Consider the following 26,420-nt stretch of genomic DNA (forward strand, 5'->3'; position numbering starts at 1 on the left):
ATATAGTTTAGTAGTTGTAATATTCCTTTGTATATGAAGTTCACAGGTAACTATACTTAGACGTCACCGCTGGTCACAACCATTTCAAAGTTTCAAGTGTGTGTTGTGGGCGTGTTGAGGTTGTCATGCGCGCTGCACAGCATAGGTCCTGGCAGATCAATAACTGTATCAGCTGATTTTGATTAGTTTAATGACACTGGAAATGTTGCTCGACAAGAAACATTTTCAAAGAGTTGCAAGGGAAATAAACGTAATCTGTATTTCCATAATTGTCTTTGGTTCCCAATGGTTTAGTGAAGCGTTATTCGTAAGTAAGGAATAGAATATGAATGTAAATAAATAAAATGTTTGATCGACAATTTTATTTTTTCATATTTTTAGGATATGTAACGACAATTATTGTCGTGTAATTTAAAAAACGATGAATGCATACATACATTCCGGACCTAAGCATCTAGCTGTCTCTCTTCTGTTCCCATCCTGCACTGCAGCTGTCAGCTAGCTTGCTAGACTGCTGGTTGCACTTCTGACTTGCTTCTCAGTTTGTCCTGAGCTAGCCTTCTGGGTAAGAGGGCTCCCGCATCAGTCTGATACATGACAAACTTGAAAGGGGAAGAGGAATATATCTCCGTTTTTCTTGGAACCTCGAGCGACCATATGACTTTCAAAATACCAAAACTCCGGACCTTTGGGATTTATTGGAGCTAGCTTAGTTCATCAGCTAGCATTTCACTCGAAAAGGATGTCGAAACGACTACGGAACAGTGAAGTCTGCGCCGATTGCAGCGTTTCTGGTAAGGATAAAATCTCCAGCATGTCCATATTGCCCAATGTGAACGTGTAATATTCTACCTTATGCACACAAGTAGTAATCATGCACAACCATAATTGTGGCTAGCGAATGTGATAGATCTAGCTAGCCGAAACCTTTTTAGAATCGAGGAGGTAACGAATAGCTACCGCCAGCTAATCTGTTCTATGGAACTACAGCTACATTAAAGAGGTTGTGATTGTGATATTAGGTTGAATTGCCTTACACATACATAACTATTGAATGCATTGCACGTTAGACTTGAAAACATATTCCTAAACGCCTTGCTCATGCCACATAATCAAGGGAGGGGGAAACATGATATAGACGATGGACACATCAAAGGTGTCTGGTCACGTTGATGTAATCTAACTATACTGTCCTAGCTGTAAACGCATTGGGTAAAGAGCTTTATAACTTGTCAGCCTGTGTTGTATTATTTAAGCTGTATTAAAAATGTGGCGTCTTTGATAACATTTGCTATGAATTCTGTTTGTTCATGACAGTAGTATATTTTCTGTCACGAAAGAACGTCAGCGTTTCACGTTTTGATAATATTAGTCAGTGCTGTTCTGGTTTCCTATCTGTTTATTCTTTGTCCGCGCTTTGACCACAACGTGATGGAATAAACTTAGACCCATCGTGACCTCTAGCTGATGTGATTATTTCTTCTATTGATTTCGGCTGGCATGTCTAACCGTAACATTAATGTGGCGTTTAGGGTGTCATGGACGGTATTTTTTTGTATTGTCGGCACGATAAGAGTGGTACATCACAGAATCGCCAGGCTCGTAGAGACCTCTTTGGGCTATGCGAGGAAACAGGTTTTGGTGATTCTGTTTGGCGTCAGTCCCCTTCCCCTGCTGTCAAGGGAGCCCCTCAATCAGTCACGCCTCAGACACCAGCTGGTCTAGGCTGCCCCTGCAAGACAGTTGTTGTTGTGATGAATAGGAATATTTTTAGTGTTTTTAGCCCGGCCTTAACACTTGTCCAGGCGAGAGAAAGAATGGCTGTCAGCAGCCCTTAAAACCGAGTGCAGCGACCCACACCAGGTGTTCAGTTTTGGCTCCCGGCCTGCACAGCTGTTGCGTGACTGGGATCGCCCCAATATTGTCGTGATGTCTTTCTTGTCAGTCTGCCTCTCTATAAAGTGTCAACTTTTGTCCATGTCTGAAGACTTCTTTCATGTCCATGTTAAAGACATCTTGGTGTTTCTTCAAGGTCTATCGGTTTGGCTTGTTTGTCAATCAAGCCTATGTCCTCCTGTCATTTCCAAAGATGAATGTATTTTAGCTATTTTAGCACTACGTTTTAACGCAGGGGCAATTATTCAACTTCCCTGAACTCTCACACTGAGTGGTGCATTTGTTGTGTTTGGGAGAAAGGGACAGATCTTACTGAATTCTCATTTTTCTATCTTTGAGTAGCCTGAGTATGTGTCCTGAGGAAGTGAAATTAGGAAAGGCTGTGTGAGTTCTTACAGTAGCACTTACTTACTTGCTTACTTACTTGCTTGTCATACCTTAACAAAGAGGTTAGGCTATTCCTTAGGTTGGGGGTGGGGGTGGGGGTGGGGGGTACATTAGGCACAATACAGATTTGTGAGACACCATGAGATATGTGGTGCTATACACTTAATATATGAAGCTTGATTTTGCCAAAGGTCAAGCGCTATGAGGTCAGTTGCAAAGAAAAATGTCATTTTGAAAGGAAGTGAAGCTCAGCCCTGGCCTGTAACGTTTTGGCTGGAGGAGGAACTTAAAGTGATGGAAGAGATAGTAGGCCTAGAAGCTCAAACAGTGAGAGATTTTGATGACTTCAAGGATTAAAGTTCTCCGTCATAGGACGGATTTCCGTCAATTTGATTTTAGAAATGTCATATTTGAGATCGATGCAGATCCGATGAGAAAAAAAATAGGAGGGGGGGGGGACTGTCACCTTTGCTTTTCCTTTTTTAAGGCAACTACAAATATTAGGTAAATGTTTAAAGACCTAATAGTGTTCTTGAGAACTTTCTGTGTCTCAATCCGTGACCGCTCAAGTCCTATACGGCCTACGTCAGCCATGAGTTTCGCTTTGTATGTTGTAGCTACACACTTGTCTCGGGCGTTTGCTTAAAAAAAAGAACACGTATGGAGGACTATAACGGTCTAAAAGTTGGATTATAGTGACACAATCGAGACAGCTGATGAGGTTGGCCAATCCGTTTAACTTTTTTGGATATGATATTGTGAGCTCTATGTGCGAATTCGGAGGCTGTGTTCTTTCCGTGCATCAATGTAGACACTTACTATCGCGAACTCTTGTCAGGGGAGGTCATTCATTTTGGGTGTCACCTATGACTTGAACAGATAGCCTGCTATGCCACCCGATGTAGGCTACTATTATTGTTACAGTTTTTAATCAATGCAACTAACATTATGTGTAAAGCAAGGCAATATAAACCGTAGCCTATGCAATTTATTATCCCGTCTGTTATGACATACAACAATGTTTTTCACAATTTGCGACAGAAGGTTTTGACTGAGCGTGTCGAGTAAGGGGGTCAGTCGTGTTTGTGACGCACAGACAGCCTTGTAGCCTATTTTGCTTAGGCCTCACTTTTAACGACAATAGGTTGTGAGTGTATGTTGACAAAAAATAACCATACAATTAAAATAGTCAACTTAAAACTTTGCTTTAAAATATTATTAATTTATAGCACAAAACCATAACCAGTGGGCCTACCAGAACCTCGCATATTAGCGTCATGATTTGTGTGCGTCTATTTGGCAAGGCCACTAGCTGTCATGGATGCGTTGTTGCTAAAGGAAGGCAGGTGTCAAAAGTAAAAAAATAAATGCAGATGGGCAGCTGTAGGAAACGGGGGAGAACTAACAAGCCATGGTGTAAAGAAATTAAAGTGCCAGGAGTTTGCTTTTGCGCGGTTCGCTGCAAGAAAATTGTTTATGGATGCAATAGGAAAACGTTTTAGCACGCCACCAATCAGAAGACCGCCATAAGGTTAACGTTCGTGCACTTCAGGACATCTTCCCTACCTGGTGCAACTAGCCACCACGACAGAGGTAGGCTACGTTTATCTATGGCTGACCGTTTTTACGTTTAGAAAGTAGGCTACGCATGTTATTTCATAGCGCAACACGACCTGTCCTTAACCATATCGCAACCTCTTGTCAACCTTATACAATCTGTTGCTGAAAACAAAAGCGCCGTCTCCAGATTGTCGTTACAAATGCGCAGACCTCCTGCATGAGCCCACACAGTATTGCTGCTCATTGGAAAACTGAGTTGTCTGTAAAACTCAAAATTACCATGTTATCATTAAATGCGGATGAGGCAACAAATGGAAATATGAACAATATCTAGAATGTTCTGATTTGTTACTTTGATGAGGAAATGGGAAGTCTTGCAAACTTGATTTTATAGATTTTACTTGGTGTTGAATTGCATATTAACAAGAAAAAAATCTCCCCTTTAAACACTTTTGGCCTGAAGTAATTAAATAAGAGTGTGTTAAAGCCTTTCTACAATATTGCTGCAGTAGAAAAGAACAGCAATGGCTAATCAGCAATGGTCAGGGATGGTACTAAAATATATTTTTGTTCATCAGGAAAACTCAATCTCAATCAAGAACACTCTCAATTCGCCTTTTTCACATGGCGGCCATTGGCGGCTAAAACGAGGCTACAGGGTACACAAACCATAGGATTGTTATGTTCTATGCATTCACCTGTAGGTGGCATTAATTATATAGTAAGTGTACCCTGTAGCCTCGTTTTGGTTTAAACAATGGCCGCTGTGTGAATAAGGCGAATACTCCCTTTACTTTGCTGTTTGCATCTTTTTGTACATTAAAAACCAATAGGTCGCGACCGCAAAAGGGGTGCTATCTCTATAGGTAGATATGAACAACGTATGACTTATGGCCTGAAAAAAGTTCAGTCAAACGATTTTTTTTCACTTTAATCCCTGTGACTTGGGACAGTAGGAACTGGCTTAATAAGACAACCAGGCTGTCCGTCACTAGCAAAGGTCTAGCATTAAGGACACACACGGGTGGTCTGACTAATCGCCCCGTCTAAGCCACTAATTAAGCACGGGGAGGATGGGGAAAGGAATGTCCACTAATCACTTATGGTCAGTCTGGTCCGAGAGTATCTCATGTAGACTACGGCTTTGCTCCTTTACCCGGTCACTCACTCACTCACTCACCCACCCCTACCCACTTTACATAGGAACAAATATCCTTTTGATTCCTTATGTTGTTGTTATTGTTGTTGTTGTTGTTGATGATCATCTTCTTTTTCTGCTGTTGACTGTAATGTGTGCACACATGCATAAGCAAACCTCCATGCCTGTTTGTTCACTCTGACCCCCTTTCAAACCCAAATGCTCACACTCACACTCACACTCACACTCACATATGTTGCCGCTGTCCAAGCATGTCTGCTCTCTGTTCCGCTTGCCTGCCTTTGAAGCTCAGTAGCTCTCCTTCCTAGATGGTGCCTTGACTTCACACCTTGCTTACTTATAATCAGCGCTCTACGTATTACGTGGCTTACCCCACAAGAGAACTGACGTGTTGTGTGATGTCCCAAGCTCTTGGTGTCTCAATACTCTACAAGTCCCCCCACCGTCATTACCTCCCTATGACCTAGTCTATCCAACACCTGCTGCTGTGGTGTGCTGTTGGGTTTCTGCTGCTAATGACAAAGCTTCTGCCTCGCTATCTCACACAGCTACAGGGTGAAAGGGAGAAAAAAAAAAACAGATGAGATTTTTTAAGCCGCCCCAGTCTAGCCACAGAAGGAAGTAGAGAGGCTGCACATCCTCTTTTCAGTTGGGTTCGCTAGCAGATGAAGCTGGAGGCATTGATCTGAAACGTTGAGCAATAGTGAGTCTGCACCATTTCCACTGTTGTTAGTGCGTGTTGTCACTGTGCATTGTCATTGGGTGTTCTTGGCGGCACTAATAGCAAGTTCCAGGGCATATGCTTGAGCGTAAATTGGAATCCCACTCCATTCTGAAAAGGGCGTACAGCATATAAAACTTCACATCAAACAGATTTCACGCAGTAAACTTTGTAATTTGATGCTGGAGTCTGTACATAAAAGGCCACTTAGTTGGAAGCAGTTTTTTACATCTTTGCTGTAGAACACCACATAGCCTGGTTACATCTTTATAGGAGAACCTGAAGACGTGATGAAGATGAAGACCTTTGACGACGTTTTTCTCTTCAGTGGTCTAGAAAACATAAAGGCATACTGTAATATCACCCTGCAAGAAAATGTGGTATTGAGACCTATCCTTTTCAAGTGAAAAAGGTTTATGTAGCCTAATACTATCAAATGGAAGCCGAAGCTTGGGTTAGCCTATGTGTTTGGCAACCCTGGATGCAGATGCCTTCCCTGGGTCTGGATGAAGGCTGTAACCCATTGTAATGGGTGCATGTAACCCCCCCCCCCCCCTGGAGTGTCATGCCGACTGCCTGCCAGAGTTGAGGTTAATGGGTTAAGTAAATGCTGTCTCCTTTGGAGTCAGTGTGGATTTGTTTAATAAGATGCCAAAGGCGGTTTAGAGAAACAGGGCTTTTACTTACACATCCCAACTCTTGTGATCTGACAGTCATTCTTTTTCCTCCCAGTGTGTGGAGATGGTTCTCTCAGAAGCGGTTTGGGAGGTATTGATTGTGCCAATGCTTTGTTTACATTGCCGCGCAAGACATCTGCCAATCACCAAAGGATGTAGGCTAGTGCATATTGATTTGCAAGGCTCCCTGAATCCATACTGATTTGTTTGTTTGTTTGTTTGTTTGTTTGTTTGTTTGTAGATCCTCGTTGGGCTTCGGTAAACAGAGGAGTGTTAGTATGTGATGAATGCTGCAGTGTTCACCGGAGCCTAGGGAGGCACAGCTCACAAGTCAGACACCTGACACACACCCCATGGCCCCCTACTCAGTTACAGGTAAGACACACACACGTACACACACATGCACACACACCTGTCCCAAAGGTTTTTACAGTCCAACTCATTTGGATGTGAGACATGCGCAGTGCCCTTACACACACTCTCACCATGGCCTATAAACAGTTTCTGCACCCTGAATCACACCCACATTAGCCTTGGTTAAGTCTTGGCCACTCACTTGGTATATGATTTAATCTCACACAAACTCAGTGTACAGTATGCAACTCCATGTTAGTCTTACTCCACTGCCCGCCCCTCCGTGTCTGAGCATCCTGTCGTGTAAAGACTGGCCTTGTTCAGTTTATTTTGCCAAAAGAAGCCCTGAGCTCATGTTTCTGGCATGTGTGGAGACTCTCTACACTTAAAACATTGTTTTATTATTCTGAGAATCAACAACTTTCCATTGTGGCCTTTAAAAAAGCTAAAAAAAAAAAAACTATGACATTTGAGTAAGTTGTGGCATACCAGGCTTCCATTAACATAATAAGCTCCATTTAAGACAAACATCCCCCTCTGGCCAGACACAAGACATTGTACAAATGTAGCAAACGGATTGAATGTTGCACTCCAGAAAACTAATACAGGGCAAGCCTGTTGGAAGAGGAGAGAGGACGATGATTTGCCACAGGGATAAAACCTTGACCCAGTTTCATGACGCCAGTGACCAGGGACTTTATGTTGATCTGTATGTTTATGTATATGTCCAAAATGACTTACAATGGCATCAATAGATATTTAATTAACATTATAATTAACGGTGTTTTGTAAAATCCGCTAGCCTAAAAAATACTAATAGAATAGACTAAATATAATTACCATAAACATATACAAACCACAACCCTGTAAGGAAAGATGAATTAGTTAGAAATGAGGTTTAGACCATGCCAACACTTTCGAGATATCCACTGAAGAAACATGTTTGGAGAGAAGGATGGTGCTGTAAAACAGAGGAAGTTGTGGGCTGAAAGGGATTCTCTTGTGAACTTTCAGTTTCTGTTCTTTTCTGTTCTGTTCTTTCTGTACTTTCAGAATTTGCATTCCTTATTGACCTTACTCACTTTCACCATTACTCACATGCCCTACCCAGTGACGGCACTTGTATTACTGTTTACGGATCCATTTGTGTGTAACATAAGCTCTTTTCCTTGGCTTTGCTTTAAAAAAAGTCCTCATGGACTGTCCTGTCTGATTTCAGATGGTGCAGACACTGTACAACAACGGGGCCAACTCCATCTGGGAGCACACTCTGCTGGACCCAGCCTCTGTCATGAGCGGAAAGAGGAAGGCTAACCCGCAGGACAAAGTCCAGTAAGAGTCTTCATTCATTCCTGCTCTGAATGGGCTGTCAGTGTGTTAGTGTGTCCTCAAGGACCAGGCAGGACACTTACAATCTCCCAACATGTACAGTATGTTTTGTCATTTAGGAGGTGCTGTCCTTTGAAACCATATTCACTACAGTGTACAGAGTTCATTGTGAACAGATAGCCTGTGGCAGTGGTTTACCCGCTGAGCCATTAGAGTTACAAAAGGTTTCATACAGGAGCTTTTTCAAGACAAAAATTGGGACTGGTGATGAATCTTAGTGTGGTTCATTCTTTATGCTTGATACAATTGTGTCAAGATACATCACCATCATACATACATACTGTAGTAGGCTACTCAAACATGTCCTAAAACAACCCTTAACGTTCGTTTTCAAAACTGTGCAGCTCACCGAGTGGTTAGTGGTGTTCGTTGATTATTAAAAAACAAATATGTCGGCGCAATGTATGATTTCAATCCAGTTATTTGCTGTTGTGGAACTGTTTTTTCAGACAACTCACAACCGCGTATAAACTTCTGCTCAATATTTGAGCCTGACACATAGACGGTGGCGCAGTAATATCAACGCGCAATGAGTCTTCCAACAGAAATCAATGGGATTTTACAAAATGCCAAATAAAAGACGACAGAAACTGTATTTCGCTACGCTACTTGTTTTGGAACATCAACGAACACCACTAACCACTCGGTGAGTTGCACAGTTTTGAAAACGAACGTTAAGGGTTGTTTTAGGACATGTTTGAGTAGCCTACTACAGTATGCCCATTGCCAGCCACCCTGAGCAGTCAAAGGCGATTCAAAACGAGTCAGAAAAGTCGAGACAGGACCAATCGTCAAAATTTCGGTGTCCACCACTCTAGTTCATCCAAAACAAACCAGAAAAGGGCCTTAAAGTGCTAAAAAACGGAATTTTCCTTTAAGCAATAAGCCTAGAGAGGCCGTAGGTTCCTCTGATTTTAAGTAAGTATAAGTATATACTCTTTTGATCCCGTGAGGGAAATTTGGTCTCTGCATTTATCCCAATCCGTGAATTAGTGAAACACACTCAGCACACAGTGAACACACAGTAAGGTGAAGCACACACTAATCCCGACGCAGTGAGCTGCCTGCTGCAGCGGCGCTCGGGGAGCAGTGAGGGGTTAGGTGCCTTGCTCAAGGGCACTTCAGCCATTCCTACTGGTCGGGGTTCGAACCGGCAACCCTCCGGTTACAAGTCCGAAGCCCTAACTAGTAGGCCACGGATGCCCCCCTTTAGAACAGCTAAGGGGCTTTGTTAGGCATGGAGCGCTAGCGAAGTGCCTAAAACCTCCCTGAGCTGATCTAAAATCGGTGGAACCTACGGACTCGAGTGGCTTATTGCTTTTCTAAAACGGTTACTACATATATCTGGCAAGATTTCATAAAATAAAGGCACAGCAACAAGAAATGTAATGATTTATAAATAGATAATCATTCTTCTGCCAATAATTATATTTCCTCTATCTGAATGGTTGAGACGCAGCTACTTTGACTTTTGTATCAAGTTATGGTAGCGCAGTAATATAGAACGAAATGCGGTCAAGGTGTTTGTGCTGGATTTTATAACGGCATCGAACGCGTTTCTGCCAATCATAATCAAGGACCGGAACTATCCATTTTTGAACTTGAAATTTAAAATAGAATTTGATATAGGCTACAGCTCGTGAATTTATCATACACAAAGCAAACAAGCTAGATGCCAAAACACTTGTCTGAAGAAAATAAAGGGTTTGGCATCACACTGAAGGTTGAGGGTTTTGTTTTGCACACTGAAGGTTGAGGGTTTTGTTTTGCACACTGAAGGTTGAGGGTTTTGTGACTGCACCCTATTCGTTCATGTCATCATCATAGTGCTCTGTTCTCCCCAAAGCCCGAACAAGGCCGATTTCATCAGGGCTAAATATCAGATGCTGGCGTTCGTCCACCGGATGCCCTGTAGAGACGATGACAGCTGCACAGCCAAGGACTTGAGCAAGGTGACAAATTAAGGGGAGCAACTGTTGCGTGTCTCCAGTCTTTATTCAGATCATCCAGGCATTCTTGTGTTGTTTGCAGACACATATAGTAGAACAGATTAATATATCAAACCTCTTCTTCTTCTTCTTCTTCTTCTTCTACTTCTTTATTTTTTTTCCTTCCTCCTCAGCAACTGCACTCAAGCGTGCGCACTGGGAATCTGGAGACCTGCCTGCGGTTGCTGTCACTGGGAGCGCAGGCCAACTTTTTCCACCCGGTAAAAACCCCCTTCATTCTCATCCAAGCCCCCGACAGAGCACACAGACTGGGACGGGGATGTAGACGGAGACGAGGCCTAAACAGACATCTAGCAGACTGGGGTCTCAGGGAGGCAGCCTTTCGTCTCAGCCTGATCCATGTGGAATGGAAAGCTCTGCCGTCCTCTCCTCTTGTTTTTTTGAACGCACTGTACTGTACTTAGAAGATTGGAAAGCTCTGGTCTCCTCTCCACTTGATTTTTAATGCACTTAGAAGAGCATGGAGTTCAGTGGAGTGGAGTGGACATTTAAACACCTCCCTCAGTTGATCTCCCATCTCCCCCCCCGGCCTCTTAAAAAGATTTCTGGGGCGTTGTGTGTCTGTCTGTCTGATCAAATATTGATTTGGCTGCAGCCTGCGAAGTGGCCCCGTTCATGAATGTTGCATCCGCTTTCATGCCCAACAGGAGAAAGGCAACACGCCCTTGCATGTAGCAGCCAAAGCCGGGCAGGTGTCTCAGGCGGAGCTGCTCACGGTGTACGGGGCTGACCCGGGCGCACCTGACACCAGCGGCTACACACCCATCGACTATGCAAGGTACTTACGCAAGACATTGCAATGACCACACAACAAGACAAAGCAAGATGGATGCTTCTTTCATTGATGTGACATAGGAAGGTAGTATGTGCATTTATCATGTTCAAATTCCAATGCTGTATGTCACTGGGGGGGGGGGGGGGGGGGGGCACCTTCATGAAGTTAAAAGAAGCAGCAACTGTCATACTTCAATTGAGGAGCACAATTTATGATTATGCACATGGAAATTTACTTTATTAAACAATATATTGTAATAACACAACAGCTCATCCAATACTGGACCATTGAAAGACACGGTAGCCTCTCTCTCCTTCTCCAGGCAAGCTGGACAACATGACCTAGCGGACCGCTTGGTGGAGATCCAGTATGAGCTCACGGACAGACTGGCCTTCTACTTATGTGGCAGGAAGCCAGGTGAGTCATAACACTGACACGGACTCTCCCCTCACTCCAAGGGATGTGAAAGTGATAAGCGGTGCATGACGTAGCTTAATCAAAGCAGCATGTTATGACATGGAAGTGTGATGCATCTGCATTGCTTTTCCGATTCCTGATTTCATATTGCACCTTTGTGGGAAACTGTTTTTCTGTCCTACCAGATTAAGGAGGGTTGACCATAGGGGACAGCTTGTGGCGTGTGTTGTGGCAGTTGCTCTTGAGCCGATTATGCATTTGCTGTTTCCTGCGTTTTGTTGTATGGTATTAATTTGGCTTGGTTGTTGAAAGCACCCACTGAGGGAAGTCTCCAACCAATAGCACAAGGCACTTAGCATATTTTTAGCATCTGTAGCACTGCATTTCGTTGTCTTTGTACTTGTACTCTGCTCAATGACAATAAAGTTGAATTTAATCTAATCTAATCTAACCTAATCTAATTTAATCTAATCTAATCTAATCTGTCGTGTGCATAGCTGATGGATATACAGTAAATGACTGGAATGAAGTGGCAGTGGCCCAGTAAAATAAATATGCAGTCTGTTCGGTGATATCAATGTGAATATGAGGTCTTTCCCCTTGATATCTTCTCAGATCACAAGAACGGTGAACACTTTGTCATACCTCAGCTGGCCGACAGGTAAGGGCTTTTAACAGAGAACACATTAGCTTTTGAGCCGTCACCCATCACCATGTGTGTGTGTGGAATTTGCTCAGAAGCAGGTGGCACTGAAATATTAGCAACAACAACAAAAAAAGCGCGAGTATGAGAATAACAGTTTCCTGCAGAGCTTGTTCCTGTTTGGAGATGGTGTTAGACCTGAGGCCATCTGGCTCTCTCCACACAGTGCTGGGCCTCTGGTCTCTAACACACGTTGTTGCTCTGCTCACATAAGCTGGCAGTACGCTTCTTTAACGCAAATGTGGCTAGTCAAGAATAGATCAAAGTGATAAGATTTGGTCAAGTGATATGTTGTATCTTTCTTCTCACTGCTTGCACATGATTGGGGGGAAAAAGGAACATGTAAGTGAACACAAATGATCACTATTTTAATAGTCTGCTCAGAGTAGAAAATGATTTGTTTTTTTGTTTCTTTGCTCTCTCTTAACAGTAGTGTAGATTTGTCAGAGTTGGCAAAAGCGGCCAAGAAGAAACTTCAGTCGGTAAGTACAACATAAGAGTTCTCTCAGCAACACCAGCACTGTCTGTGACAAACACTATAGGCAAAAGTATTGGGACGCCTACCATTACATTCACACCTCAGTGACCTCCCATTCTAAATTCATTTGGAGTCGGTCCCCTTTTTGCAGCAGTAAGAGGTTCCACTCTTTTGGGAAGCATATCCAAAAGATTTTCGAGTGTCTAGAGGGCAGACACTGATGCAATGTCTGTTCTAGTTCATATGTCTCTGTCTTGTGACACCAAGCCAATTTAATGAATGTGTTGTGGTAATAGCCTGCTGAAGTGTGCTTGTCTGTTTGTGTCTTTGTGTGTGTGTGTGTGTGTGTGTCCGCAGCTCAGTAATCATCTGTTTGAGGAGCTGGCGATGGATGTGTACGACGAAGTGGACCGTCGTGAAACAGATGCCGGTGAGCAATCCACGTCAACAAGCCCTCACTAGTGCATCTGGTTTGGGTTGCTCTGTGTGCTGCACACAAGTTCAGTGGTCACATAGCAGCGTGCGCGAGCCAAAGCTTCTGGTATGTGTCCATCAGACGCACGCCGCTGGCCACGGATGGGCCAGGAGAAGCCTTATCTCCTCTAGTTAACTCATGTATATTATTAATGTATGTTTGCTTTTAATCGAAGATGCTTAGACGATAAAGGTCAACGCTAACTATAAATTGTTGTTTTATTAGCTTGACAGTTTCCTGAAGTTGTGTGTGTATATCTTTGTGTGTGCGTGCGTGTGTGTGTGTTTTCAGTTTGGCTTGCGACCCAGAACCACAGCACCTTGGTAACGGAGACAACAGTCGTGCCTTTCCTTCCTGTCAACCCCGAGTACTCATCGACGCGAAACCAGGCAGGCCTATTTTAAACGTGCTACCCTTTTCTTTTCCAACACCCCAGAAACGCGCAGGGCCCACTGTAGTCATGCCGCTCCACTTCACACCAGCTTACCTAAGAGCTCAGAGTTTTCACACTATGCAACTGGCAGATGGTGAGAGTGCTGCGTGCATGAAACGTGAAAGCTTTAGCGTTGTTAGATGAGGAAAGAAGAAAGTCAAATCCCCCTCCCTCGCTCAGTGAATGTGTGCACATATCTCCTCTCTAGATTTAGAATTGTGTGTGTGTGTGTGTGTGTGTGTCTGTGTGTGTCACAAGTCGTTTACTGCAAACAAAGCCCCCCTGATCAGGAAAGGAAATGAGTTCTCCTCTGTGGGTGTGTGCTCCTTTTAAATGAGTACAGTTCACTGATGCAACCCTTTGATGTGTTTTTAATGCAGGGACGGCAGAAACTGGCCCGGTTCAACGCACACGAGTTTGCCACTCTCGTCATCGACATACTGAGCGATGCCAAGCGCAGGCAACTGGGGAATTCAGTCACAAGCCCGCGAGGTATGGGTGATGCACTACACCTACACATTACGTAAGGGATAATGTATAGAACGCCGGTCATTATTGGGAAAATAAGTCCCGACAGGGCGAACCGGACCCCGACGCGCTAGCGGAGGGGTCTTGCTTCGCCCTGAAGAGACTTATTTTCCTAATAATGACTGGCGTTCTATACATTATCCCGCTTACTATACGGCTACTTGCCAAAACGAAAAAATAAACTCCACGATATGTCTCTTTACATTTATTTGTTACCGTTTCGTCGTGGCTTTTGCTGAGAAACAAATAGTTCGCAACACACGCTGAACTTGAATCAAACATTCTTTAGAACAGAGCTGATCAACCGCCTGCTTTCACTTTTGAATGAAGTTCCATTGCAAGAAGTGACCGGACTACTTATGGAGTGATATGAAAAACTTAAATCAGCAGCACAAAACCCGTTGCCATTGACAGCGGTAATTATATGTTTGCAGCGGTAATTACATGAAAATATTTTACCGTAAAACGTTGGGAAATCCCATTCAAGTAAATGGAGCGTTCTACTAGCATTGTGAAGAGCTGTATAATAAAGTGATAGAACAGGAAGAAATACCCACAGAATGTCCTCTAATAACAATCTGCTAATATGACATTCTGTTTGTCTGCTCTCGAAGTCGATAATGTGGAACTCATCCTCAAGAGTGTGGGCAGTTGTCCAGTGGACGACCGGCAGGATAACGACCAGCCGGACTACGACAGCGTGGCCTCCGACGAGGACGGGGATCTGGACCCAGCCTCAGGGAAGACCGATCGGGCGAAGGTGACCTTTGACCTGCATCTGTGAGGCCAGATGGCAGATGGGATGTCTCATCAAGCCTTGATGCCTATCAGCCAGAGATAGTGACCACACTCGAAGAATGATCAGATAGCCGCAATATGTCCTTCATTTCACAAATATACACAACTCTGCCAAAATGTCTGCTTTTAGGATTGTGCACTAAGAAAGGTTGTTAAATTAGGTTGAGGCTGTATGAGAATTTATCTTCTCTCTTGTTTGGTTGTGCAGGGATATCCTATACACTTGAAGCCCTTATCAGTTTGTTCACCATTAGATATTGTGTTTGAACAAAACTAGTTTATTTTCATGTTTGCCACTGCTGAGTGTAGAGGATCTCCAGAAGCTGACCACTCCTCCCATCGCCTGCTCTCCTCTCACCCGATCCCCTCCATAGAGTCTAGACTCGGACCTGTCAGACAGCCCCGTGTCCGTCCAGGAGTTCCAGGAGGTGAAGAACGCGCTCGCCGCCTCCGAGGCCAAGATCCAGCAGCTGCTGAAGGTCAACAGCAACCTGAGCGACGAGCTGCGCCACATGCAGAAAAAGGTACCGGCCGAGATCAAATAAAAAAAAAAGAAAGAAAGAAAGAAAAACTTAAATTCCATCTCCACCTTCTCCACCTCCCCTTCTCACTTTCCCAAACACCCCCTCCACCTCCAGCCTATCCTCCTCCTCCACCCCAGCCATACAGTCACTGTGGAGGGGTGTCCGCGTGTCACCCCGACCTTCCCCGGCCCGCATATGGGAGACTGTCAGCAAGAACTGAACCTCGTGTCGCTGCACTAATGAGCTATTTTTAACTTTGTTTAGGTTCTTGGTTTTGTGTTTTCGTTGGCCGTTGGGAGAAACCTGAGATTTTATTTACGTTTCATTGAATGTGTCCCTCAACTCCCCCCGCCCCCCCCCCCCAACCCTGCAGTGAAGCTGTGTCCTCTGGCTTGGACTTAACCAGCATGCCCCTCTAACAAATGAACCCATCAGCTTGTATAACGACCAGTAACATTGACTCACAGCAACAACCCTGTCAACATCGCTCCCTATTTGTACATTTTGTGATGTAATGTTTATATGGCCTTGTGCTCAAGGTTTCTTGGCTAACACATTCAAAACCAAAAGCAATCGTTAGTGTTCGTCAAGGTGGTGCAATGAATTCTGAACTACATTGAGTATAAATTCTTGCCAGATACACAGCTTTTCCTGTTACTGCATTTTATTATTTTTTTCAGCCACTGGCTGAGCTGGACACTGTTTTCATTTCAGGTTTGATGTTATGTGTGTAGCATGTTGCTGTTATTGTGTAGCCCGGGTGTTTCTTTGTTTTGGGTGGGAGGGGCAAGGCTGTTGTGATGCATGTCTTTACAAATGGTCGGCATTTCATTGGTTGTGTTCGCAGCATTTTAAAAAATATCTATCTCACCCACAGAGGAAGTGTGCATGGTTTATTTGCAGGTAGAACACAGTGTAAATGTGTAAAACAAATCCTGTATTTTGAGATATATACGTGTAAAATATCAGGATGAGAGCTGGTACTTGGGCTGCAACTATCGATTATTTTCATAGTTAATTAATCAGTTGATTATTTTCACAATTAATCGGTACTTGTTTAGTCTGTAATATTTCAGAAAATTGTGAAAAAATGTTGATCAGTGTTTCCCTAAGATGACATCCTCAAATGTCTTGTTTTATCCACACCCCAAAGATATTCAGTTTACTGTCATAGAGGAGTAAAGAGAATTAAAACTTTCTTTAAAATTAAGATGCAGGAGTCTGAGACATTTCAGAAATGATCAAAGTAGTTGGCTATTACTTCGATAGCTGAAGATTAATCAAGTAACTGTTCCAGTTGGTGCTCAATATCAGTATTCAAGCAAAATAAAGTATCTCAGCAGAGAGTGCAAACTTGTTTGTGAAACACACTGATGCCTGATGTATACCTAGTGCCCATCTCATAACTACAGTGTGTGCTAATAGGGTGCAGTGTATGATAAACATTGACAGGCCTGAGCTCACCTGAACAGTGCCTACCATTTCCTGCTGTATTGAATGTAAACCTTTGGGACTTGGTTGGCAGCGATGCTACGGAACTGTAATGTAATATGCCCCATGTGATTTTGCTGTGTGGACTGGCATAAGTGTGTGCCAATTGGAACCTAGCACATATTTAACCTCCATTAGCTGTCTACAGTAGTCTGATAGGGTGCTGCCTCTGGCTTTTTCATGCTTCTCTTGTCATTACTGTGTACTGCACTGCTCATCTGCATGACTGTCTTGGTTAGTGAATGTGCAGTTGGCTCTGCAGCTTGAACTTGGTTGCGCTTACGCACTACCTTGCCTCTTTGTTATGACCACCTCTGTTGCATAGCATGTCCAGGGGAACTGCCAGTGTAATGCGTAATTGGAAATGTTCTAAGTTAATATTCACTTTTTCAGTCAAATAATGAATCATATTAGATGGTTGTGAAGTGCTTCTGGTTGGTCTCGAAATAAACTCCTTGGCAATAGGACATACAGTATTTTGGCTTCAGACAACAAACGTAAAGCTAAATTATTTGGCATAGATATCTAGCTGGCTATGGGACAGAGAGAGTGTGTGTGTGTGAGTGTGTGTGTGTGTGTGTGTGTGTGTGTGTGTGTGTGTGTGTGTGTGTGGCGCTTGGGGTTTGGGAATGGTGTGTGAATGTGTGTGTGTCTATTTTGTAGCTTCTGTGTGCTGCGTGATGCTCCTCTATCTCTCTCAGCTTCTCTCTCTCTCTCTCTCTCTCTCTTTCTTTCTTTCTTTCTTTCTTTCTTTCTCTCTCTCTCTCTCTCTCTCACTCTCTCATTTTCTCTCTCGCTTCCCCGTCTCTCTCTTCCCAGCTTCAGTCTCTGCAGTGTGAGAACTCCTCTCTCAAGCGCCAGGGCCCCATCCACTCCTCCTCCTCCTCCTCCTCCTACCAGGCCCCCGGGGGGCCCGACTACCCCGACCCTTCCTCGTGCCTTCCTCATCCCCCCTCCTCCTTCTCCTCCTCCTCTTCCTCCTCCTGCACCACCACCTCTTCCTCTTCCTCCTCTGCCCTGAAACGCCGTCCGTCCGCGCGTGGCAGCCGGGCCATGTCTATGTACGAGACGGGCTCCGGCCTGAAGCCGTTCCTCTCCCGGGGGGAAACCCCCTACCACGAGGACCTCCTCCCCACCCTGCAGCCCTTCCCTCCTCATGTAAGTAAAGCTCTCTCCTGCTACCGGCCTTCTGTTCCTCCGTGTGTGTGTGTGTGTGTGTGTGTGTGTGTGTGTCTGTGTGTGTGTGTATGTGTCTTTATGCAGTGGTCCTTCTTCATGTTTTTCATCCCTTTCTCTGCTTTCCCTATAATGACGGTGTTTTTGGTCGGCTTTCCATTCATTTTTGGCCATTCTAATTTGGTTTTTCTTTCCCGCGATCTGCAAGGTTAGTTGTCTATGTGGTTTGGTATCCTTTCATATTTGCACCAGCCTGTTCTAGTGGAACACCAGCCTAGGCCACACAGCAAGTTATCATTCACCAGTGTCTTAAAATCACATCCTTATAGTGTGACTGGACGGTCATAAAAAAACATTTAACATCTATAACCATGTTGTGTAGCTGTATCTGTTTGCTATTCTGTCCATTTCATTCAACTGAGATCACCTGTAATGTTTCTTTGCACAGTTTATGTGAGACCATGGTGTTCAAGTGTGATAAAGAGGTTGAGCCATGTGTAATGACTCATTAAAGATGTTTTTCTGGAAAAGACCATTGTTTTAGTCAATACTTTTGTCATAGTTTTAAGATTTGTCAATTTCACAGCTAACTCCTGTGGCAAGAAGCGCATAAATATGATCTTCATCTTGGCATCCTGGATTCATTTTGGAATGCTGCAGCACCTGAGGCGGTTTTAGTTACAGCACGAAAAACAAAACAGAATTTAGGTCAAGAATGTTTGCCCTGAGGGACTGTTCTGTCTCTAACCTGTAGCTGCATGTTCAGCTAGCTTTTTGTTTTTGTTTTTTTCCTCTCTTTTTTTTTAAATACCCTCCACTCCCTGTGAGTGAGAGTAAGAGTAACCCCTTTGTAGATTGGCATAAACGTATTTGTGGCCTCTTCTCCCCCCCTTCCCCTCCACCCTGCTCTGGGCATGGGGTGGGGTGAGAGCGCACAAAGGGTTTGCTCTGGGCGTGGGGTGAGAGCGCACAAAGGGTTAAGTACTCGCTCCCTTCCCCTCGCCCTGCTCTTCTGTGCCTGGTGGGATTGTGACGAACTAGAACACCACCTGCGCTCCTTTCACCTCCTCCTCCTCCTCCTCCTCCTTCTTCTTCTTCCTTTTTCTCTCTGCATTCCTCCCTTTCTTAGCTTTTCGTCTTCCTTCCATCATTTCATTGTATTAACCCCCCCCCCCACACACACACACACACAGACACACACACACACACACGTCCTCCTCGTCACCATCTCTTTTCACCTCCAATCTCATCCACATTCAGACAGTGATGAGACTTGTACCACTGCAAGACTCATTCAGACTAGCAGTGAGTGTTCTCTGCTGTGTGGGTCCAGCACTGTCCTGCTCTCACCCCAAACGCACTGTGGATGGATCACTGCACTGCATGCTCTGAGCTTGTCAGGCAGACCGGATAGACTACCACTGAGCATCCATAAGGAATGTTCTGGAATGGCGTGAGATTCTTTTTCTTCTATTGAATAGAATCGTGTTAAGGGCATGCAGTGTCTGCCAGTTATATTTTTTGTGATGGGCAGAGATCAGCCGATGGCTCAGCAGCACACCTGAGTCTCGGAGTTGGCTCAGGTGTGCTCTGGGAACAGGTCAGTGAATCTGTGCTCAGAGCCAGAGAGGCAGAGTACCAGCCGACGAACAAATAAAACAAGCCCACACATTTTGCAGCAATGCAATATTTGAACAAATATGGCAGGTTTATAGCTCAATTCAAGTCTTCAACCACACACAGTGTTAAGACTTCTTTTAGAATAATGCCACTCTAGCTTGCTAGCTTAGCTTGAGCATGTCCACAAATCTGAAGTACATTTTGTGTTCTTGGTTGGAGTGTGTTGAGTATGTAGCATGATTGTATGAAAGACTACTGATTGGTCGATGTGTAACGCTTATGTGCTGTGATTGGAGATGTGTGACGGGTATGTGCAGTGATTGGGCGCTGTCCATGTTTCCCTGACTCCTCACCTCAGCTGTCCTGAAAGAATGCAGCCCGCCCTCAGGCGGATGCTTGGACACATTTGGGCTTGGATCCTGTCTTGGTTTCATGTCATGCTACCCCCACCCCAACTCAGGCTCTGTCTGTTCCCACTGCTCTGGAATTCACAAGTGCTCTGTTGATAAATCAAGCGCAGCAGGTGCTAAGCTAAAAAATGCATCACATCTATCCCGCAGGGTTGAATTTGAATTGTAATTCTGCTTCCTGTTTGCTACCTCAATTGAAATGCAAGTGAAATTCAAGAATTGAATTGGAATTTAAGAGCCGGTTTCAATTCAGTTCTGGAATTTTGCACAAGCCTGCTATCCCTAGAGTAAGTCACTGTTGAAACTACCAGAGTGCAGTGGAATGATGTGGTGATCTGCAACATGGATGCCACCATATCAACCCTGCTGATAGTTGATGATCCATCGCTTTGGTCAAATCTCCTGCCCTCTGATAGACTATCAGGACTAGTCTTTTCACTAGTATAGTAGACTAGAGCATTTCAAATATCTTTCATTAATCATTGGCTTGTTAGACAATGTGGAAGGATACTTTTCATATACATACCGGTAATAATTTAAATCACTTGGAGAGTTTTACAGGTAAGAGTCCTAGAAGTAAAGTTTATTAATTATTTGTATTTGTCAATCAATTTGACTTCTCTCTAATGGTTTACCACTGAAGAGGCACTGAACAGTCTACCTGTTTCTGCCTGTTCATTTTTTGTCCTTGTGTGCTTTCAATATATCTATTCATTTATCATCTATAAATTTAGTCAGCCAACAAACACATCTGTTCCTAGGTCTCAGCAGTGGATGAATAACTAACATCAATCAGCTGCACCCTCAACCACCACAACCACTTTCCTGCGAACGTCTGCCGGGACTCCCATTATTCACACCTGACCGCGTGGGCTGATTTTTGGAATCCATTCATCTCATTTCATTTCAGGGGAACTCCTCTCTGAACCATGTGAAACAAAACTTTTCAAAGCCAAATCTTCACCATGTTTTTGATGTCAGCTAAAAATGACTAAAGCAAAATCAGATTGTCCAAATGTCTCAGGGTGGATTTTTTCCCCCTGAAATTGTTGTCTCTTGTTCTTTGTGTATTTTTCTCCATAAGTCGTGTTTTCATGTTTTGACATTGCTCTGGTTCTGAAACCGTTTGATGTGAGTGGGTATGTTGCTCCACAGGTGAAGGAGTGGCCTGGTCCCCTGATGTTGAGTTTGCCTGGAGAGCATGTTAATAACGATGGCTGCTTGTTGTGTTATCTTGTATCCTCTCCCTGTCCTTCCCTCCACCTGTAGACCACCAAGCAGAGCAGCATACCTGACGGTGACTATGACAACACAGTCAATGATGCTGAGCTGGAGGATAGTGGGTATGACCTTTCTCCTCATCTGTGATGTCACAACGTCACTATGACTGTAGCTCATCAATTTTGCCAATATCTGGTTCGATCCTACACTGAAGTTTCCATTATGTTATTGTTCTTCTAAAATTGTTCAATCCTTCTAAACAGTACCATGTCTCAATTTGCTTATTGTAACATTTGAACGTAGAGTTGAAATGGATTTATATAAACGCCATGAATATGATCTACAACTGGAAGTGTAGAGTTTTGCATGGCTTTGGTCCAAAAATGCTGTTGTCTAGACACTAAAATACTTACACTAGAGTGCTTTATTGTAACTCCTCCGAGAGGAGTCACAAGTGTGTACCAAGTCTGGGGCTTATCAAAGGGTTCAATTAGAGAATGGGCCATTTTTTTGGGTGCCAAAGAAGCAGCCTTAAAGTAAAAATCAATGTGCATACAACGTAAATGGTGACTAACAAACAGTTGCCCCTGCTATGAAGTGTACATTGACATTCAATGCATTCTTTGTTTTTCAGCCGGTTGTTGATGTCTAGTTAATATAACATCTTTGCCGTGGTCTCTGCAGGGCTGCCAGGAGGGGCAGGCTGAGGAGCAGTGGCTGGCTGGGGGAGACGGGCTCCATGGCGGACCTGGACGACCCGGAGGCCGAGAGCGACGGCAGCCTGCCCAGCACCGAGGACGTCATCCGCAAGACCGAGCAGATCACCAAGAACATCCAGGAGCTGCTGCGTGCGGCCCAGGAGAACAAGCACGACAGGTGAGCCACCCCCCCCCCCCCCCCCCCCCCCCCGAGTCCCAAACGCAAACGATTTCGATGCGCTTGACCAATCCGCCATCGCCACAACAGGAGAGAGTACACTACTGATTAGTCCATCTGCTTCCTGAATCTCTCTCTCTCTCTGTTAGTCGTGTTCCTCTTTTTCTCCCCTGTGTTTGTGTATCATGCTGAACTTGTGTGGACTTTTTTTTTTTTTTTTTTTTCAAATTCTGTTCTTTATTTGAACCTTGTTTCTCATACTTCCCATTGAGTTCTCATTTCTGCTTTTCCCCTCCTGTTTTAAACCTTTATTTAAATGTCTGTTTCATCATTTGTTTCTCCTCTCCCACCACCTCTTCTTCTCCATTTTTATTTCTGTCCGCACTCTCACCCGACTCTGTTCCTCCCTCTCCCTCGTCCCCCCCCCCCCTCCCCCCCACGTGGCTTTCGGGTGCGTGTGTTGCGGTCGCGGGACGTTCCTGCGTGCAGGACCTCTGAGCGGGAGTGCGTGCGCGGGCTCAGGCACAGCCTGGGCTGCTTCAGCACACTGGTCCCCTGGGCCGAGAAGGCCCCCGCGTCCTCCCCGAGGCCCCTGGGCCTGCAGACCCCCAGCCCTGCCTCCTGGTACTCTGGCCTCTGTCCCTGTCTACCAGGCACAGTCTCTCCTCTCTCTCTCTCTATGGCTCTCTAACATGGTCTTGGTCTCTGGCTTTCTCTTTGTATGACTCACTCACTCCCTCACTTAATCACTTACTCACTCATTCACTTTTCTCTGCTTGGTTCTGTGTCAGGTGTGGGTTTGAGGGAGATTACAGCCAAGAAAAAAAAATGGAAAAATTGTAAACTGGAAAAAAAACAAATTTGCATTTAAAGGAAAGTCTCTAATTTCAGTGCAGTTAGTAAATGGAGCCAAAATTAACGTAAAGCTACAGTATGTATTAGGTGTGAATCCATTGCTCTTGGTTCCATGTCTCTCATGCCCATCCCTGCTTTGTCAGCAACGCGTCCCGTATTGGCTCGAGGGGGTGGATCATGAGGCTGCCTCATGAAGTTAGCGAGCTAAATTTGGTAAAAAGGAGAATAAATAAACAAATCGTCTACGGGCGCTGAATAAATCCCCAAGGCATAGTTTTCATTTTTTTTTTTTTTTTTTCACAAACAGGAAGTCATAAATAATCTCACTTGTTGGCATGACCTCAGACAGCCCTGGACAACAAAACAACTTGTTTTTCCCCAACTTGGCCGTCTGACTGAGTCACGCATTGTGATGCTCCGCCACCCTGACCTCCCTCTGCTGTTGTTTCTGTCTTTACTTGTCTCTTTAACGCAAACACATCAGGGCAATCGCCGCTCCTTCCAAACTACTCTGACCCCAGACTGTAACATGGCAGGTACTCTCATGTAGAGACTAGTGTCTGTGCAAAGTGACCTAGGCATGTGTGAGTATGGTGCAGGTGCGCTGCTTTCTAGCTTCTCCTAGTGGTAGCTGTGAAACCTGCTTTTGGGCTGAATTTAGAGTCAGTGTTTTTAGAGATCTAATGCAATGGCGTTCAAACTGGAAACTAATAACCATCAAGTGTGTCATTCCAAACCTTCACATATGCATGTTGCTAACTGAGTAAGTTGTATTGCAACATTCAAATTCTAATGGTCTTGCAACGTTCAGCTCATGGAACTTCATTTTGTATTGATCTCTATTTTAAAAAGAAATCCATGATGCTTTACAAATAGAAGCAAATAACACACTCTGTGGTTGTTGCCCTTGAGACTTTGTGTTTTGCTCTTGTTAATGCAGTGATGTGTCTGAGTGGATTGTTGCTTGGTTTCACCGTCAACCTGTCTGACCTCCTCTCTCCCTGATGGTCTCCTTCACAGCTTTGTACCCTGCTCAGAAAGAATACATGTGGCTGTGAGTGAGATGGCGGCTCTTTTCCCCAAGGCAAGCACACATCTTTGACCCTGTTTTAAAGGGCTTCTCTTGAAGTGATGCTCAGTGAGAAACTGTTTGAACATAATCAGAGACTGATTTACTGTACTCTACCTTTTCCTTTTTCTGTATTTTATTTGTGAAGCACTTTGAATGTGTGTGAAATTATATGTGCTGTATGATTAACCTGGCCTTGCCCTCCTCAGAAGCCGCGTTCGGACACGGTGCGAGGTGCCCTGCGTCTGCTGACCTCCAGTGCCCAGCGGCTGCAGAGTGAGTGCCGTAAGGTGGCGCCGCTGCCCGAGAGTGGACCGGGCCAGACGCTGGGGCCCGACATGCAGCTGGTGACGCAGCAGGTCATCCAGTGCGCCTATGACATCGCCAAGGCTGCCAAGCAACTTGTGACCATAACAACCAAAGAGAACAACAACTGAATTTCCCATCAGCACCCCAAGCAAATTCCCCTCCTTTGGCAGCGTCGGACCACACCCTTCAGCCGCGAGGCGTAGCCAGCACCTTATAGTTCCCTGCCCCTCAGACTCATCTCCCAGTGGATTTGATCTGTTCATCATGTCTGCTTGTTTGTTTGTTTTCTTACAAATACAATATCCTTGTTTGTTTTGTATTTTGTATAACTATTTGAAGCATATGCATGATGCTATTGTGTTTTGTTTGTTTGTTTGTTTTTTTACTTTGAAATTATTGTGAATATAATATATTCATGTATAGGAAAACAATTCCTGGGGGATTCCTTGCCTCTAAGCCATAGGGCAAGGACTGCTTTGCCCTTGCAGTGCGCTGAAACTGAAGGATTCAGTTATGAGGCAGAGTATGTTGGAGAAGGATGTATCATTAAGTGGTGGAGCAGTTTGCATGGTCTCATAAGATTCAAAAACAGGTTGTCAGAAAGTAAGACACCCTAACCTTTTGCACTAAATGATATAGATAAGTTGTACAGAAAGCTATGATGCAGTGTTTAGGTAAGGGTATAATTATGTATCACTCAGGCCATAAAACTAAAGTGAAACAACTAGCCAACTTGAAAGATAAATTGTTTGAAAAATGTTGAAATTATTATCTACATGTTGTCAGCTGTAAACAAAACAAAAAAGTAGTTCTGCTACAGTATCTCTCTCACTGTTAGCTGTGAGGAAGCCTCAGTGTTGTAACGTTTCAATTCATTAAGTCTTCTTGGAATTCCACATCAGATCATGATCCATGACACTTTCCGGGAAGTTTCAAAAGGAAAATGTTGGAGGCGACCTGCCCTCCTGCAAAATGACATGCAAAGCTTACAGTATATACCTCATCTAGCCCTATGCGCCATATAGCAGTGGTTTGCATCCCTCCAGTAGTACTTAAAGAATGTAGTTCAGATGCTATTTAATGATAGTGGTTCCCTTGATGTGATCGTAACCTTTTTTTTATATCAGGTTTGTGAACATTGTTATTACTGCCAACATATGTTAGACTAGGGAAGGAATGGAAGATGGGCCATTCTTGTTTTCATTTTCCATTGTCCTACAACTTTGCGAAAGCAGTCTGAACCTTGTACAAATATAAACTCCCATTCAAAGGCACTTATAGCAGAGAATAATATATCAAAATAAAAACATTCGTGCAGGGACTATCTAGCCGTCACTCCTACCAGCAAATACAGTGTGCTTCTACCGAGTAGTAGTCCTTGTTAGGTTTTTATAAATGTATTTTTCTTTTTTAAAAGAAGATGCCAACCTAAGGCTCACTGTTGTGCTAGTACTCTGTCCTGCTTGCCTCTTATTCAGTAATGGTGCCTAGCTCATAAAATCCCCATCCATGTTAGTTTAAATAGTTTAAATGTGATATTGCAGTGTGCAGAGAGGATGGCTTAAGATGGGGATGCCTGGCTTGTGGGCAGTTACTGCGGATGTGTCCAGATGAAACCATGTTCATTAGTTACATTTTAACGGTACTACAAGTTGTTTATGCAACAGCTGGAAAATGGACTATTTTGAGAGTTAGCCATCCTATGAGTTATAGGAATGGCCATGATGGCAAATTGATGGGAGGTTATACATTTTTACACATTGTCTCTTGAGACCCGTGCTATCCTGCCTTTGGTCTTCACAAAGGGATCATGTAAATGCAGGTATCTGCAGAACAAACAAGAACACCTGCCTTTTATTTTTCAAATAAACTTAATTTATAACTGTAGCCATGTGTCTGGTTGCCGTGTCTTTGACAAAGCATGCCAGATGGTTTGCTCCATTAAGGGCCGGGATATTTTGAGAAAGTAACCGTAGATGAAGTATGGTCTATATGTCAAGAGGTAATTAAATCACACTCCACACTTGGTTGATCCAACTGGGACACAGGGTTGTAAATAGCCCCTTCCTGTTTTATGGACCTGCAGTAAAGGAGAGCAGACAATGCATAC

At 44.1% G+C, this 26,420-nt stretch overlaps 1 protein-coding gene across 4 annotated transcripts; it reads left to right on the top strand.

Annotated features, from left to right (window-relative positions):
* The first annotated feature begins 54 nt into the window (after window positions 1–54).
* On the top strand, window positions 55–26,197 carry git2a (G protein-coupled receptor kinase interacting ArfGAP 2a). Of its 4 annotated transcripts, XM_076270123.1 has the most exons (19): window positions 55–794; window positions 6,642–6,775; window positions 7,974–8,086; window positions 9,990–10,095; window positions 10,266–10,352; window positions 10,800–10,930; window positions 11,250–11,344; window positions 11,960–12,005; window positions 12,478–12,529; window positions 12,883–12,955; window positions 13,292–13,389; window positions 13,814–13,925; window positions 14,576–14,721; window positions 15,134–15,283; window positions 17,594–17,941; window positions 21,250–21,323; window positions 21,886–22,077; window positions 23,953–24,016; window positions 24,211–26,197. In XM_076270123.1, exons 1-19 carry the CDS (start codon window positions 743–745, stop codon window positions 24,436–24,438), a joined length of 2,301 nt encoding a protein of 766 aa, XP_076126238.1. In that variant the 5' UTR covers window positions 55–742; the 3' UTR covers window positions 24,439–26,197. The 4 variants fall into 4 exon arrangements, with proteins under 4 accessions (XP_076126238.1, XP_076126235.1, XP_076126237.1 ...); XM_076270120.1 differs by lacking the exon at window positions 17,594–17,941; XM_076270122.1 differs by lacking the exons at window positions 17,594–17,941; window positions 21,250–21,323; window positions 21,886–22,077; window positions 23,953–24,016; window positions 24,211–26,197 and adding an exon at window positions 15,657–17,551.
* The last annotated feature ends 223 nt before the right edge of the window (window positions 26,198–26,420 follow it).

Source organism: Alosa pseudoharengus, unplaced genomic scaffold (genome assembly GCF_046254945.1).
Source record: "Alosa pseudoharengus isolate Yale_2024_CS ecotype anadromous, Long Island Sound unplaced genomic scaffold, YU_APseudo_1.1 YU_APseudo_1.1_scf_6, whole genome shotgun sequence".
Lineage (NCBI taxonomy): Eukaryota > Metazoa > Chordata > Actinopteri > Clupeiformes > Clupeidae > Alosa > Alosa pseudoharengus.

What these genes read in the sequence shown, in the direction of transcription:
- git2a (XM_076270123.1), top strand. Translation starts at nt 743, where the DNA reads ATGTCGAAACGACTACGGAACAGTGAAGTCTGCGCCGATTGCAGCGTT. An exon ending in CGCCGATTGCAGCGTTTCTG is followed by an intron (nt 795 to 6,641) that starts GTAAGGATAAAA and finishes GTTTGTTTGTAG; the next exon opens with ATCCTCGTTGGGCTTCGGTA. An exon ending in ATACCTCAGCTGGCCGACAG is followed by an intron (nt 12,006 to 12,477) that starts GTAAGGGCTTTT and finishes CTCTCTTAACAG; the next exon opens with TAGTGTAGATTTGTCAGAGT.